Source organism: Pangasianodon hypophthalmus, chromosome 22, assembly GCF_027358585.1.
Source record: "Pangasianodon hypophthalmus isolate fPanHyp1 chromosome 22, fPanHyp1.pri, whole genome shotgun sequence".
Lineage (NCBI taxonomy): Eukaryota > Metazoa > Chordata > Actinopteri > Siluriformes > Pangasiidae > Pangasianodon > Pangasianodon hypophthalmus.
In genome coordinates this window covers 20,622,854-20,636,263 of record NC_069731.1, presented here as the reverse complement: position 1 = coordinate 20,636,263, position 13,410 = coordinate 20,622,854, and the positions used below count along the sequence as shown (strand labels likewise).

General features: G+C 36.5%; 2 protein-coding genes across 10 annotated transcripts in view; both read left to right on the top strand.

The window, feature by feature from the left end:
* tnikb (TRAF2 and NCK interacting kinase b) overlaps positions 1-4,402 on the top strand; it is a 59,221-nt gene extending 54,819 nt beyond the window's left edge. For all 9 annotated transcript variants that reach the window (XM_053227936.1, XM_026938131.3, XM_053227935.1 and 6 more), the window contains one exon: positions 205-4,402. In XM_053227936.1, the coding sequence (XP_053083911.1) occupies positions 205-288 (84 nt within the window). In that variant the 3' untranslated portion in view covers positions 289-4,402. The remainder of the gene's footprint in view (positions 1-204) is intronic.
* A 2,989-nt stretch (positions 4,403-7,391) lies between these two features.
* Positions 7,392-12,415, top strand: eif5a (eukaryotic translation initiation factor 5A). The gene is made up of 4 exons (XM_034298113.2): positions 7,392-7,581; positions 10,077-10,181; positions 10,606-10,737; positions 11,437-12,415. The coding sequence occupies exons 1-4, from the start codon at positions 7,414-7,416 to the stop codon at positions 11,497-11,499; spliced, it is 468 nt and encodes a 155-aa protein (XP_034154004.1). The 5' UTR covers positions 7,392-7,413; the 3' UTR covers positions 11,500-12,415.
* The last annotated feature ends 995 nt before the right edge of the window (positions 12,416-13,410 follow it).

Below are 13,410 nucleotides of genomic sequence, written 5' to 3'. Positions count from 1 at the left end.
AGAGTCGGGTTACGCACCTGCTTAAGCTCCACATTCAGATTATTAAAGTGTGTATTTTCAGTATTAACTCAACTCTGAATATAAGAGCTAAACATAACACTGTAGAGATAGGAGGTTTTTAAAAACACTTTCAGAAAGTATGAGATTGTAAAAACGTCCTGAGTGAGTAATCTGTTTACCTCCTTTCTTTTTTTTTTTTGGCAGGTCTTCTTTGCCTCCGTCCGATCAGGAGGCAGTAGCCAAGTTTTCTTCATGACCTTGAACAGAAATTCCATGATGAACTGGTAAACCCCGCCCACACACCTGCCCCCCCACACCCCCACGGGCCCCACCGCACGCCCCCCCTAAGGTGTCTCTGTGGACGTATTCTGTTTTTCTAAAATGATGGGGTGGGAGGGAACGAGAAGAACCCACAGTGTGTGGAACCGCAGGGCCGCTTTTGAGAGTAAATACTTTTAGAAAATAAATAAATAAAATAAAATAAAGGCCGGGAGCCGCTCCAGAGAGCCGAAGTTCATCTCACATCCACACGAAGCTCCGACCGCCGAGAGAAGAACAACCACCTCCTGTACCCAGAATTCCTTACGGCTCTTACCTGTGGGGTTCTCGTTTTTATCTGACTAACGGATTTTTGGAGGAGAGCAGAGACGGACAGAACTGCTAACTGAGACGGCCGAAAATCAAGAAAATACATGATATTGTAACTGTTTAGACACTTTCAACACAATAATTTATTGCTGTTGGTTGGACAAAACAATTCTGTGGAGAGGTCTGTGTGTGTGTGTGTGTGTGTGTGTGTGTGTCTTTCATGAATTTATTTGATCACTTTATGTTACTGCATTTCATCACACTGTAACTGTACAAAGGTTTATGTATTGTTTGTATGTTCTTAGTGTATTTCTGTGTGTGTGTGTGTGTGTGTGTCTCCGCATTATCCGTCAATACGAAAAACATCACACAATAGTTAAGACAAGTCCGGATGTGTGGATGTTTTATACAGTACGTTACAGCAGAATTTTGGGAAATCATTCTGGAAGATAAAGCTCCGTTTCTCATAATTTCATAACGATCCCTCTGATGGATTTTAGCTTTTTGGATGTCGTTGCTTAAGTGCAATAAAGACCATGAGATATCGTTTCGGTGTGTGGGTGGACGGGGTTTTAGCTCAAACCTGAACAGCGTTCCGCCAGTCTGAAGCTGTGACTTTCAGAGCTGTGTTAGAGGTGTATTTGAGGTTTTTTTTTAAATAATCCTTTAATAAAATTGGTCACGCAACGCAGATGTGATTTGTTTTTTTCTCAGATTGCGTGACAACAAAGGAATGAGTTTGGTGCATTGAGCTTCCTCTAAACCTACCTCATTTCTTTCCTCCAGTCATTCGATCACAAGTTTATATTCACTCATGACGTCACGTAATTATTAATAAAATAATAATTCAGACAGGGCTTGAATTAAAAGGCACAGGAATCTCAATTCAATACAGTTTTTATTATAAATTTATTCTTTATTCATCATGATTTTTGCTTTTTTGTGATTTTTTTTTAAAGTGTGCACTGTTGCTAGTTTTAATATAAAAATAACGCGTTTCAGTTTGAGCTGTGAGGATGAATTTCACTGTTCAAATGCGACTCGAATGTTTATAATATTTACACATTCAGAAGCAAAAAAAAAAACAAAACAAATGAAAGTTTAAAACCCGTAACAAAAAAATGATGCATTTTATTACAATGTTTTGTGCATAAATGCTGAATAATTTCTTGAGCATCTTGGTGCATAAAAGAAAGCGATTCTTTTTGCTTCATCTCAAATATTGAAAATAAAGATCAATAAATACAGTAAAGTTGAAGATCAAAGGCTTTATATATTTTAACAATACACGTGAAACTTGGATTCTCTTAAATTTGTGCAGCATCATAAAAATCCACTTGCAATCACATTTTAAGATTTAAGAGTCAAAAAAAAAAAAAAACGGTTAATTGTGGAATTAGACGACCCTTTTAACTATAGCAGAGTAAAAACCAGTGCCAAAAGTATAAAAAGTATAAAAAGTAAGCATTAGTTGTTTACTGCAAAGTTGAAACAAGGGCTTTAAAGCATGAAACAATGTAAAAAATTTAATATTTATTATTAGTTGCTTTTGGTATCAGAGTGATGTTCACATTTTCTCACAGAAAATATATTAGTTTCCAGTGACAGAACGCAAACTGGGTATGAATTCAGACAAAAAATCTACTGAGAATTATCGAGTTGTTGGTGCCGTGACCCGGGTGTGAAAACTGTCAACAGGAGGAAAAGAGAAAGAAGTGCAAAAGGTCAAATAGAATCAGGAGGAAAAGCTGCAGCGAGCGTGAAAAAGTGTGTAAAAGTGTGAAGAAACTGATTAGAGGGCAATTTTATTTTCAGGTCCAGTTACAGGCGCTATCTGGAGCAGAATATTACACCTACACAACCCGTTATATTTCATAAATAAACCATAAATGTGTGTGTGTGTGTGTGTGTGTGTGTGTTTCTGCATGTCTGTACCTGTACATTTGGGATTTCACCTTCAGTTTTACTTTCACATGAACATAAAACTGTGATCTGACATTAAAACGTCTCATTTTTTATTATTCATAGAAGTTCATGTTTCACTTTTTCATCTCACTTTTGTCTTAATTTTAATTTAATTAATCGCTTTCATCACTAAGTCCATCGCTTGATATCGAGTTTCTCGCTAGCTTGTTAAATTTGACACCAATTTATGTGAAATTACTCCGATTTCTTATTCGGTTATTTAACGGCTGAAGCAGAGCTAAAATATGTCACGTCCATTTAGATTAATATATATATATATATATTTTTAAATATGCGTTTTAGTGATTTATTCTTAATTTTTGAGTAAATTGAAGCTGCTATTTAACTATTTGGCTCTGAAATCAGGCAAAAAAAAAAATCCTGTAAAAATACAGAATAAAAGTTGATTAGCAGTATAATAAATTACACTGGCGTATAATTCTGTAAATGCAATTACAATAAAATGATGAATTTTAACAATTATTTATAATTATTTATAATCTTCCAAACCTGACTCCAAGCAATTTTCCATTTTTATAAATTATTTAATGACATTTCAGCAAACATGCTTAATGCCGTTATGGAAACTAAAAATGTACAAACATGTATAGTGAAATATCACATTAATGAAATAAATATTAAATATACATACAGCCTGGACTTCGAATTTATATGCAAACAATATTATAATAAAATTTCTTAATGTAAATTTTATTGCAATTCTATTTACAGAATTACAGGCTACTGTTATTTCTACTGTGATGACTTTTTCCTTGCAAGTTTTCAATATTTTACTTTTATTTTAGTTTATTCACTTCACAGTACTTTTTTTTTTAATGATAATTTGTTCAATGCTTCCAAAACATGAACGTTACTATAAAATGTTTTAAAAATAACACTTTTGAAAACCCAGAATTAGATCTGAGGTCTGATCTCGTCTAATGTGCGTTAAATTTCGAGTCTGCTGACTTTTATTATTTTAATGTAAAGCAACTTTTTGGTTATTTTAACGTAAAATGTCAATCCCTGATTCTTTATAGAATAATTATCTAACAGAGACCCCGTGTGTGTGTGTGTGTGTGTGTGTGTGTGTGTGTGTGTGTGTGTGTGTGTGTGTGAAACTCCACATCAGACTCGCTTGACATTGTTATTCTGATCGGATTTATTTATCGGTTTGTACAGTACACTTCTGTTTGTCATTGTGTTTGGAAGCGACAGTGTTATTACTGATTCTTTTGCGAAGGGATTTTTTTCTCTAGCTGTATTTTGGATTAGCTCGTTGGTCTGAAAGTGCTGAAATCTATATTAGAATGTCAGAGATGTTTAATATCAGTGCTTTATGTAATATCACTTGATCCTCTTTCTCATTTTATCCCGGTACTGTTTAACGCTTTTTTCCTTTTTCTTTATAAATTCACTGCTGAATTATAGCCAGAATGATGTATTGATACTTCTTTTGTATGGTGACATTTTCCTTTTCCTGGTTTGTTTTTTGGGGAAAAGCGCTCGTCATGTTTATATCTGATGGAAAGCCTGAAAGGAAACAATGCCGATGTAAATGAAACGTAAACCTGACACTCGGTCGTGTTAGGACAAAGCTAGGATTATTAGCAATAAAGTGTATCAAGGAGTTTTGTTAAAATATTTTTTCTGGTATTTAATTTCTGTCTGAATTTGGTAGAAAAAATATTCAAAATGTTGAAAATGTTGAAATGTCCAGAATTTGGGATGCAGGATGTCGGGTTCTGAGTGATGCAGATTATACACCGATATATTCACCGTTTGTTCCCATGTAACATAAAGCATTAGAACTTTGCTGTTTTTTAATAAATCGATGTATCAAATGACATTCGTGCTGTCAGTTACTTATTTATTTACTTATTTATTTACTTACCTATTTACTTATTTGTTTACTCACTTATTTATTTGTTTATATACCTATCTACTTATTTATTTCCTTATTTATTTACTTATTTATTCACAGATGTTTGAACATTAAACTTAATTTATCTCCAATCCTATTCTCTATTTATTTCTAATCATTTTTTTATTTTGTAAATTTATTTGTTTTATTTTATATCTAAGTATATATTTTGCTTATTTTTAACATATTTTTAATTTTAAATCCTGAATAATGTTTAATATAACACAAATGCATCTCATAATTTTTGCACATTAACATTAAACGTTAACATTATTAAGAAACTTTTATTAAGAATGAAAGACATTAAATGCTAAATGTTTAACCAGAAAAAAAAAAGAAATTAAGAGTACGAATATTCTGATATTTATAATCCATGCACATGAATATGATAATATTTGGAGTATTAAGTAAAATAAAATAGTTTAAAGCATAGTTTTGTGTAACTAATGTAAACCAACTTTCAGTCAAAAGTCACATCATTTTTTTATTAACAAAAACAAGTTCATTTTAACCTTCACATCAGCGCACCGCTGTCTAATACTGTATATTAGTTGGCATTTGTTAGCTAGCTAAGTAAAGTTGGGATTAAGATTAGCTAGCTAATCTTAACCAAGTAAGGTAGCAGTTTATCTTAAATAGCTAATGTTAACTAAGTAAGGTAATGGTTTATCTTAGCTAGCTAATGTTGACTAAATAAGGTAATATTTGATCTTATCTAGCTAACATTAAGTAAGGTAATGGTTTATCTTAGCTAGCTAACATTAAGTAAGGTAGTGGTTTATCTTAGCTAGCTAATGTTAACTAAGTAAGGTAATGGTTTATCTTAGCTAATGTTAACTAAGTAAAGTAGTGGTTAATCTTAGCTAGCTATGTAAAGTTGTGATTAAGCTTAGCTAACTAATGTTAAGTAAGGTAATGGTTTATCTTTGCTAGCTAACTTTAAGTAAATAAGGTAGAGGTTAATCTTAGCTAGCTAATCTTAACTAAGTAAGGTAGCAGTTTATCTTAAATAGCTAATGTTAACTAAATAAGGTAATATTTGATTTTATCTAGCTAACATTAAGTAAAGTAGTGGTTTATCTTAGCTAGCTATGTAAAGTTGTGATTAAGCTTAGCTAGCTAACTTTAAATAAAGTAGAGGTTAAAGCAGTGTTTTTTTATGCTTTTACTTTTTTTTAAAATTTACTACAATAAAAGCTAAGATATTTACTCTCTACAGATTTAATTAAATTGAAGAACATTTTATTAAACATTTTATTGACTTGTTTTGGTGTTTTTAGTGTTTAATCCCGAAGTATCGCAGCCTGTGTGTCTGCTCTCTGCCAGAGGCGGCGCTGTTTCTCCACCTGTTAGGACACGCGGCGTGTGTGTGTGTGTGTGTGTGAGAGTGTGTGCGTGTGTGTGTGTGTGTGTGTGTGTGTGTGTGTGTGAGTGTGTGTGAGTGTGTGTGTGCGTGTGTGAGTGTGTGTGTGTGTGTGTGTGTGTGTGAGAAGAGTGAAGCCCCGCCCACTATACGGGTGCCGCAGTAAAATTGGGCGCGCATGCGCGGTGACATTCCTTTTTTTCTTGGAAGTAAGTATTGCATGGCGCGTGCCTTTCTCTTGTGGGAAAAAACTGTGAAATTTATTTAATATAACTGTGTCTAAAGTGTCACTCGGTGTGTTCATGAGTGGGACTCGGTAACGAAATCAACGCGTCGCGTTTGAAATTTGTAAAAGTGTGTAAAAAAAGAAAAGGCGCGGTGTTTATCTCTTGAGTTGTTTGAGGAGAAAGTAAGTTAGCTAAGTGGCTAACTCACCGCACGCACGAGGCCTTCCGCGCGCTCACCACCACAGGCTCACTGAAGCGGGGTTTAAGTTTATAATTTTATGTTATTTTGGTGTTTATAACGTTCATGGCGTCGTTTAATGTGGTTAAAATATTTCCCAAAGTAGTTGAGAGTTGTGTTTGGTGAGATTAGCGCGCTAGCTGATGATAGATTAGCGAAGAAACGCAAATTACTTCAGTGTGTGTGTTTGAATGTGAGGTGAGCGCACGCGCCCGTTAACGGCTCTTCACCTTAAAGCACTTTTTCATTTAAACGACATTAAATTAAAACTGAGGAAGATTTTAATGCACAATATTTTAATAACCTTTTTTAATTTTTTTTTTTTTTTTAAATCTATGCTAGTTAGCGAGTTAGCACCCTCATATGGCCTTAAACCTCGCGTGTTCTGAAGTAAAATTAAAGTTTGTGTCCTGCACCGGTTTATCATGTGCACTCCCTCACCTGTAATTAAACATTTATAACGCGTAATAACGCGGTAATGTCGCTGTGGAGCGGGGCTTTATAACCGCCGGCCTTTGGGCGTGAAAAGCAGCACCATGATGCGGCAAGTTCTCAAGCCGGAACATTTCACTTTTTCCCATCAGGAGTGTTAGTGTGAGGTGTGTGGTGGGTTTTTATGCGTTATGCAAATGAGGTAAATGATTATTATTTTTATTTATGATCATTGAGGAGGAGATTAAAGCAGCAGTGAGGAACCGCATGCGTGATGACGTAAGCCGGTACAAAGTTAAGCACGAGCTGTTGCAGTCACACCCCGATTTAAGGAATTTATTATATTATTATTTTTATTTATTTATTTATTTTTAAATCATGTTTGGTGTGACTCTTTGAGCTTATTAGTTATGCATGCAAATTAATTTGCATATCCTAATTAAATGCATGTGTAATGAAGCTCGGCTCTCGCAGCCGGACCGGTTCCAGCGCCAGAATCACGGTTCTGCTCCGGTATCCATCGCGCCTGCGCCGCTGCTTTGCCTCCTGATGCACTCGTGTGACGTTCTTCGCCGTGTCTGTGCCTCACGCAGCCGTGTTTCACTGTGTGTAATGCAGCTCTGCCCCGATGTTGATGGTGTGTTTCTTCATCAGTGCCCCTTGATTAGATCCCACCATGGCAGATCCAGATCTTGATTTCACCAGCGGAGACGCCGGGGCCTCTGTGACGTACCCGCAGCAGTGCAGCGCCCTGCGCAAAAACGGCTTCGTGGTCCTGAAGGGTCGTCCCTGCAAAATCGTCGAGATGTCCACTTCCAAGACCGGAAAGCACGGCCACGCTAAGGTCAGGAGGAGGTTCCGAGTCGTGTTCTCAGGAACCGTTCATCTGCTTTATAGTTACAGTTTTACTGATGCAGCGAATGAACTCCTCATTATGGAGCTCCATCACTGTTAAAAGAACGTAATATGGAATCAGATTATTTAAATATATATATAAATATAATTATATATAAATATAATCATTCTCCTGTAGAGCAAGTGACTGTTTCTGTTCATCATCTAATCATTAATCCTGAGTCTGACGTCTAACACAAACACGCTCATGAAATATTCAGATCATCTTATAGAAGTATCTCTAACGCTCTCATCATCCAGACTTCATTCAGAGTCCGAACACTGAAGATCAGAAGCGACTCGTTTTAAGGAATTTAGTTTTGTTGTTAAAAGTAAAGAGGAAATTCCGTGTGTGTAAAATTCCGTAACGCTGTCTGAAAATCAGTCGCGTGCTTCTGTGCGTATTAAAGCGAAGATGTGTGCGTGTGTGTTGACGGTTTGCGTAGAGGTTTCGTATTTTACAGCGTCGGCGTGCGGAGCTGCGCGTTATCGCCCCGAGAGAGACGCGTGCTCTCGTTTCTCATCTCGCTTGAAAGATGATGCACTTTGTCACGGAAAATGGTGAATATTTAGAGATCATTAACGTGGAATAAAACGTGCGGTGTTCTGAGCTAACATTAGAGTTGTTTAGAGTTTACATCGGTTAATTTATTCAAAAGAGAAAAAAAAAAAAAAGATTTAAAAGGTGTAGAATGGCGTTAAATCTAACCGTGAATAAAATCACGTCAGTGAAAATGACGGCTGTGTGGAAACGTGCGGATGTTAGACCAGAGATTTGTGAAAGGACGCTTTAAAATGTACTTTTTTAATTTAATTTTTTGTTTAATATTCAATGCATTTTTACTCCAGATGCTCTTGGTCTATATGTCTGTGTGTAATTATAGATTTCTACCTGGTTTGAGAGCACAGGCTTTTATCCTCCTGCGTAATGTTAACGTAGCTGGTAAAATATCTCGGTTAGTTTGGAGAGAGCGCTCACCTGGGACAGGTCTCACCTGCAGACTCGCGTTTAATCCTGATCTTAATGAGAGAATATTTCATAAAGGGTGAAATGTGTGTTTAAAGTCTTGCACAAGGGTCAGAGATGTGACGGATGTCCTCGCGATATTTCACATTTGTACGATAAACAATATGCATCATAAGTATATAAAAATAAGTAAATCTGTAGAGTCTGCCTTAAAAGAGCTTTAAATTATTTTTGCGTGCAAAGTGAAAACTGAAATGGAGGAAATGTTTCAGTCTGGAAAAAATAAAATAAAAATTTTAAAGATTCATATTGTAGAGCGAATCAGAACAGCAGCTTGTTATTAAAAGGATTAGTTTTAGCGAGATCACGACATCAGCGTGACGTCTCGGTCTCAGCCGTGTGTTTATCACCAGGTCAGTGTTCTCTCTGTCTCTCTCTCTCTCTGTCTCTCTCTCTCTCTCTGTCTCTCTCTCTCTGTCTCTCTCTCTCTCTGTCTGTCTGTCTCTCTCTCTCTCTCTGTCTCTCTCTCTCTCTCTCTCTGTCTCTCTCTCTCTGTCTCTCTCTCTCTGTCTCTCTCTCTCTGTCTCTCTGTCTCTCTCTCTCTGTCTCTCTCTCTCTGTCTGTCTGTCTCTCTCTCTCTGTCTCTCTCTGTCTGTCTGTCTCTCTCTGTCTGTCTGTCTCTCTCTGTCTCTCTCTCTGTCTCTCTCTCTGTCTCTCTCTCTCTGTCTCTCTCTCTCTGTCTCTCTCTCTCTCTGTCTGTCTGTCTCTCTCTCTCTGTCTCTCTCTCTGTCTCTCTCTGTCTCTGTCTCTCTGTCTCTCTGTCTCTCTGTCTCTCTGTCTCTCTGTCTCTGTCTCTCTGTCTCTCTGTCTCTCTGTCTCTCTCTGTCTCTGTCTCTCTGTCTCTCTCTCTGTCTCTCTCTCTGTCTCTCTCTCTGTCTCTCTCTCTCTGTCTCTCTGTCTCTCTGTCTCTCTGTCTCTCTGTCTCTCTCTGTCTCTGTCTCTCTGTCTCTCTCTCTGTCTCTCTCTCTGTCTCTCTCTCTGTCTCTCTCTCTCTGTCTCTCTGTCTCTCTGTCTCTCTGTCTCTCTGTCTCTCTGTCTCTGTCTCTCTGTCTCTCTGTCTCTCTGTCTCTCTCTGTCTCTGTCTCTCTGTCTCTCTCTCTGTCTCTCTCTCTGTCTCTCTCTCTGTCTCTCTCTCTGTCTCTCTCTCTGTCTCTCTCTCTCTGTCTCTGTCTCTGTCTCTCTCTGTATTGCGTTTTTGATTCATCAGTGAATCTTGAATTGAATTTTATTTGATTCTCTCTCAGCCCACTGATTCACTTCCCTCTCGTTCTGTTCTGTGTTGAGTTTTAAGTGTCGAGTTTTAAGTGTCGAGTTTTAAGTGTCGAGTTTTAAGTGTCGAGTTTTAAGTGTCGAGTTTTAAGTGTCGAGTTTTAAGTGTCGAGTTTTAAGTGTTAAATGCTGTTCTCTCGTCTGCGCAGGTTCACCTGGTTGGTATCGACATTTTCACTAATAAGAAGTATGAAGATATTTGTCCCTCCACCCACAACATGGACGTCCCCAACATAAAGAGAAACGACTTCCAGGTGATTTCCAGCACTGTGTGTGTGTGTGTGTGTGTGTGTGTGTGTGTGTGTGTGTGTGTGTGTGAGTGATAATTTTAGCATTTCACAGTAAACTTTCCAAACATTGTGGAGAAAGCAGTAGAAAGATGATCTGTAGTGTTCTGGTAGTTTCACATCATTAACAAAAATATTAAATAAAATGTATTTTATTATTTACGGGCTGCATCATGACACACACACGAGCCTAGGACATGATCATGTAATATCAGTTTTAAACAGATAAAATAATTCCTTTTTTTTTTTTTTTTTTTTTTTTTTACTTTTAAGAATAAATGATTTTCATTCTGTTTCTTCACACTGAAATCAAACTGTTTAGTTTCTTCACAAAAATAATTCATACTGAATGTAACCTGATTTTTATTTATTTTTGTTTTCACGCCGTCAGCTGGTGGACATTAACGAGGGCTTCCTGTCTCTCATGATGGACAACGGTGATGTGCGCGAGGACCTGCGTGTTCCTGAGGGTGACCTGGGCAAGGAGATCGAATCCAAACACGGCGCTGGTGAAGACATGATGGTTAGTACAGAAACACCGAATATTCTGCCTTCAAAACAAAATTTAAAAGCCTCAGTTTCTAAATCTGGTGATTTTAAATGTTATTCTTTACTTTTGTGTGTTTTCCTATTATACGGCTAATCACTTTAAATATTTAGGAAGAACACTGAACTTTGTGTCAAGCGTGCAAAGTTTAAATAACCAATATTTAAAAAGTTAAGAATTTCTGTAATTTAATTAGAGCTGTCTTTTCCCCTCCTTCTAATGAATTAATTTCCTCGGCAAGTTTCAGAGTTCTGAGATTTAATTAAACATAAATTATGAATATTTTGTTATCGACTGATTGAGGATCATCTTTTCCCTTCCATGATGCATTTAAATACCTTTTGAGGCTTTTTTCAATTTTAAAAATTGAACCTTTTTGTCTTTATTTTTAAGAGTTTGGGATTTTTTATTTATATTTTAAGCAGAGGCAAAGACCTGTGAATTAAAACCATTAAACATGATTGCAGATATTAAGCTCATAAACGTTACAGATTAGATGGCAGTGACGATGTTAAATCTCATGATATAAATGTAATTTATACTGGAATATTGATTGTAATCGCTTATCGATGCGCTCTGTGTCTGTACAGGTTCCTGAAGTGACAAGACTGTGTTTATTTTATTATTTCTGACCAGTTTGGGTTGTTTTTCTGTCTCTCCCTTCCTGCTGTGTAGATTACCGTGCTCTCAGCAATGGGTGAAGAGGCCGCAGTCGGCATCAAGGCCTTTACCAAATAGGAAGAGCGCGGGCGAGCGAGAGAGAGAGAGAGAGAGAGAGAGAGAGACTGGGCTGCTCAGGCTGCAACATGCACCACATTAAAATCTCCTGCTTTTTGGTTTTGTTTCTTCACCAAAGCTCTGGCCTTCACACACAACCTCACAACTCTTCTGGTGGTTTTTTTTTTTCCTTTTAAATAATCCCTGTTCCTCGTTCCAGTTACTCTGCTGGATGTTTTTTTTTTTTTTTTTTTTTTTTTAGGTTGTTTTGGCATTCTCACAGATCAGATTTATTTTTAGGTTCTTTTAGATTATTATTTTTCATTCCACTATGATTTGCCTTCATGATGTTTGTCAGGCCACTTACATTCCTGAGTGTTAAAACGGGATCCATTTGCCATATGTATAAAATCTCACACACACACAGATAAACACACACACACACACACACACATCATTACTTTGCAGAATTGATGCCTTTCAGTGGAATATGTGCACAATGCGTTTTAAAGAAGGGGAAGAAACGGCCCTCGCTGACACTCACCAATTTTTATTCCCCTCACTGCCTTAAGGGTGCCATAACTTTCTTTTTTTTCCTTTGTTTTTTTTTTTTATAAACATGGTTGGTTCTGTATCTGTACTAAGGTCAGCTCTCTCGGTTGATGCCTTTACCCAAAGTGAGATGCAAGTGTCCTGGTAGTTAGCACTTTGTAGTACTTGGAGTACTTTGAGTACTACTCGAAACACTTTTTTTTTTGTTTGTTTGTTTTTTTTTTAGTAAAATCACTAAGACAGAAATAAACTTCAGTGGAATTTATAAGCGCCGGTCTCCATTGTGACGTGGACAGAAGGATGTGATGGCCATGTGCAAGTACCTCTGTAACGCAATAGCAGCCTGGTTCCGGCTGTCAGACCTTAAATAAAGTGTTGAAGCCTGTTCGCGTCTCGTGTTGTAGAGTGTTTACGGGGGGTTTGTGTTTGGGTTGGTGTGTCGGATAAACGCTTCATTATCTGCATCACCGTCACAGTAAATAATTATGACAACAGTTTTAAAAGCCACAATGTGGACAAACTGCTTTATAGTGGTCTGATTGGGGGGAGGGAATTTATATTTATATCTCATCACCAGTTAATCTGTGGTTTAATGGCTCGAGTAAAATCCTCTAAACTCATTTCAGAGAGGAAGATAATTGATATATATGTGTAGAGAGAGAGAGAGAGAGAGGTTTTGATGGTCTGAAGGGTTTCTGATTTATTCCATTAACTTCTGTCTTTAAGAAGTGTCTAAACTCTTTAGATTATATTGTTAAAGTGCTTTTCTATTCTTTATAATTTTAAAAGTGTATTTAATTGCAGAAAAAATAAAAGCTAAAATAGAACCTGGAGCAAACGCTGAGCTTCGTACAGGAGGCTCTGGGACGAAAACAGAACGAAGAATAACTTTTAATGGTGTACAGGATGATCCAGGTGAGAGTCAGTTCAGGTTAAACCTGTTAGTGAGTCACGCCGCCTTTCCTTCATTAACACAGGATTAAATATTCTTACACAGGAATTTACACAGGAATAGATGGAAAAGTCTTCTTACAATAATAAATTATTTAAACTTTTTTTTAATTTCTAATTCTCCATACCCATTAAAAATGCGAAGGTGCAAGTTTTTTTTAAATTAAGAATAAAGAGATAACATTTTAAATGTTTCAACTTGAATAGAAAAGGCTGGCGCTCTCAGATTTTATTAATTAATAATTTGTTATTTTTATGCCATTAAAAATTATGAGAGAAATGAGGGAGGGAAAAAAACAGTAAAACTTTCTATAAGTCAGAACTTTATCTATTATAGATAAGGAAATTAAGTAATAATGTGTAATAATAATAATAATAATAATAATTCTGTAGTTTCTACTCGGTAAGATGGAGAATCTTCAGTTTCTT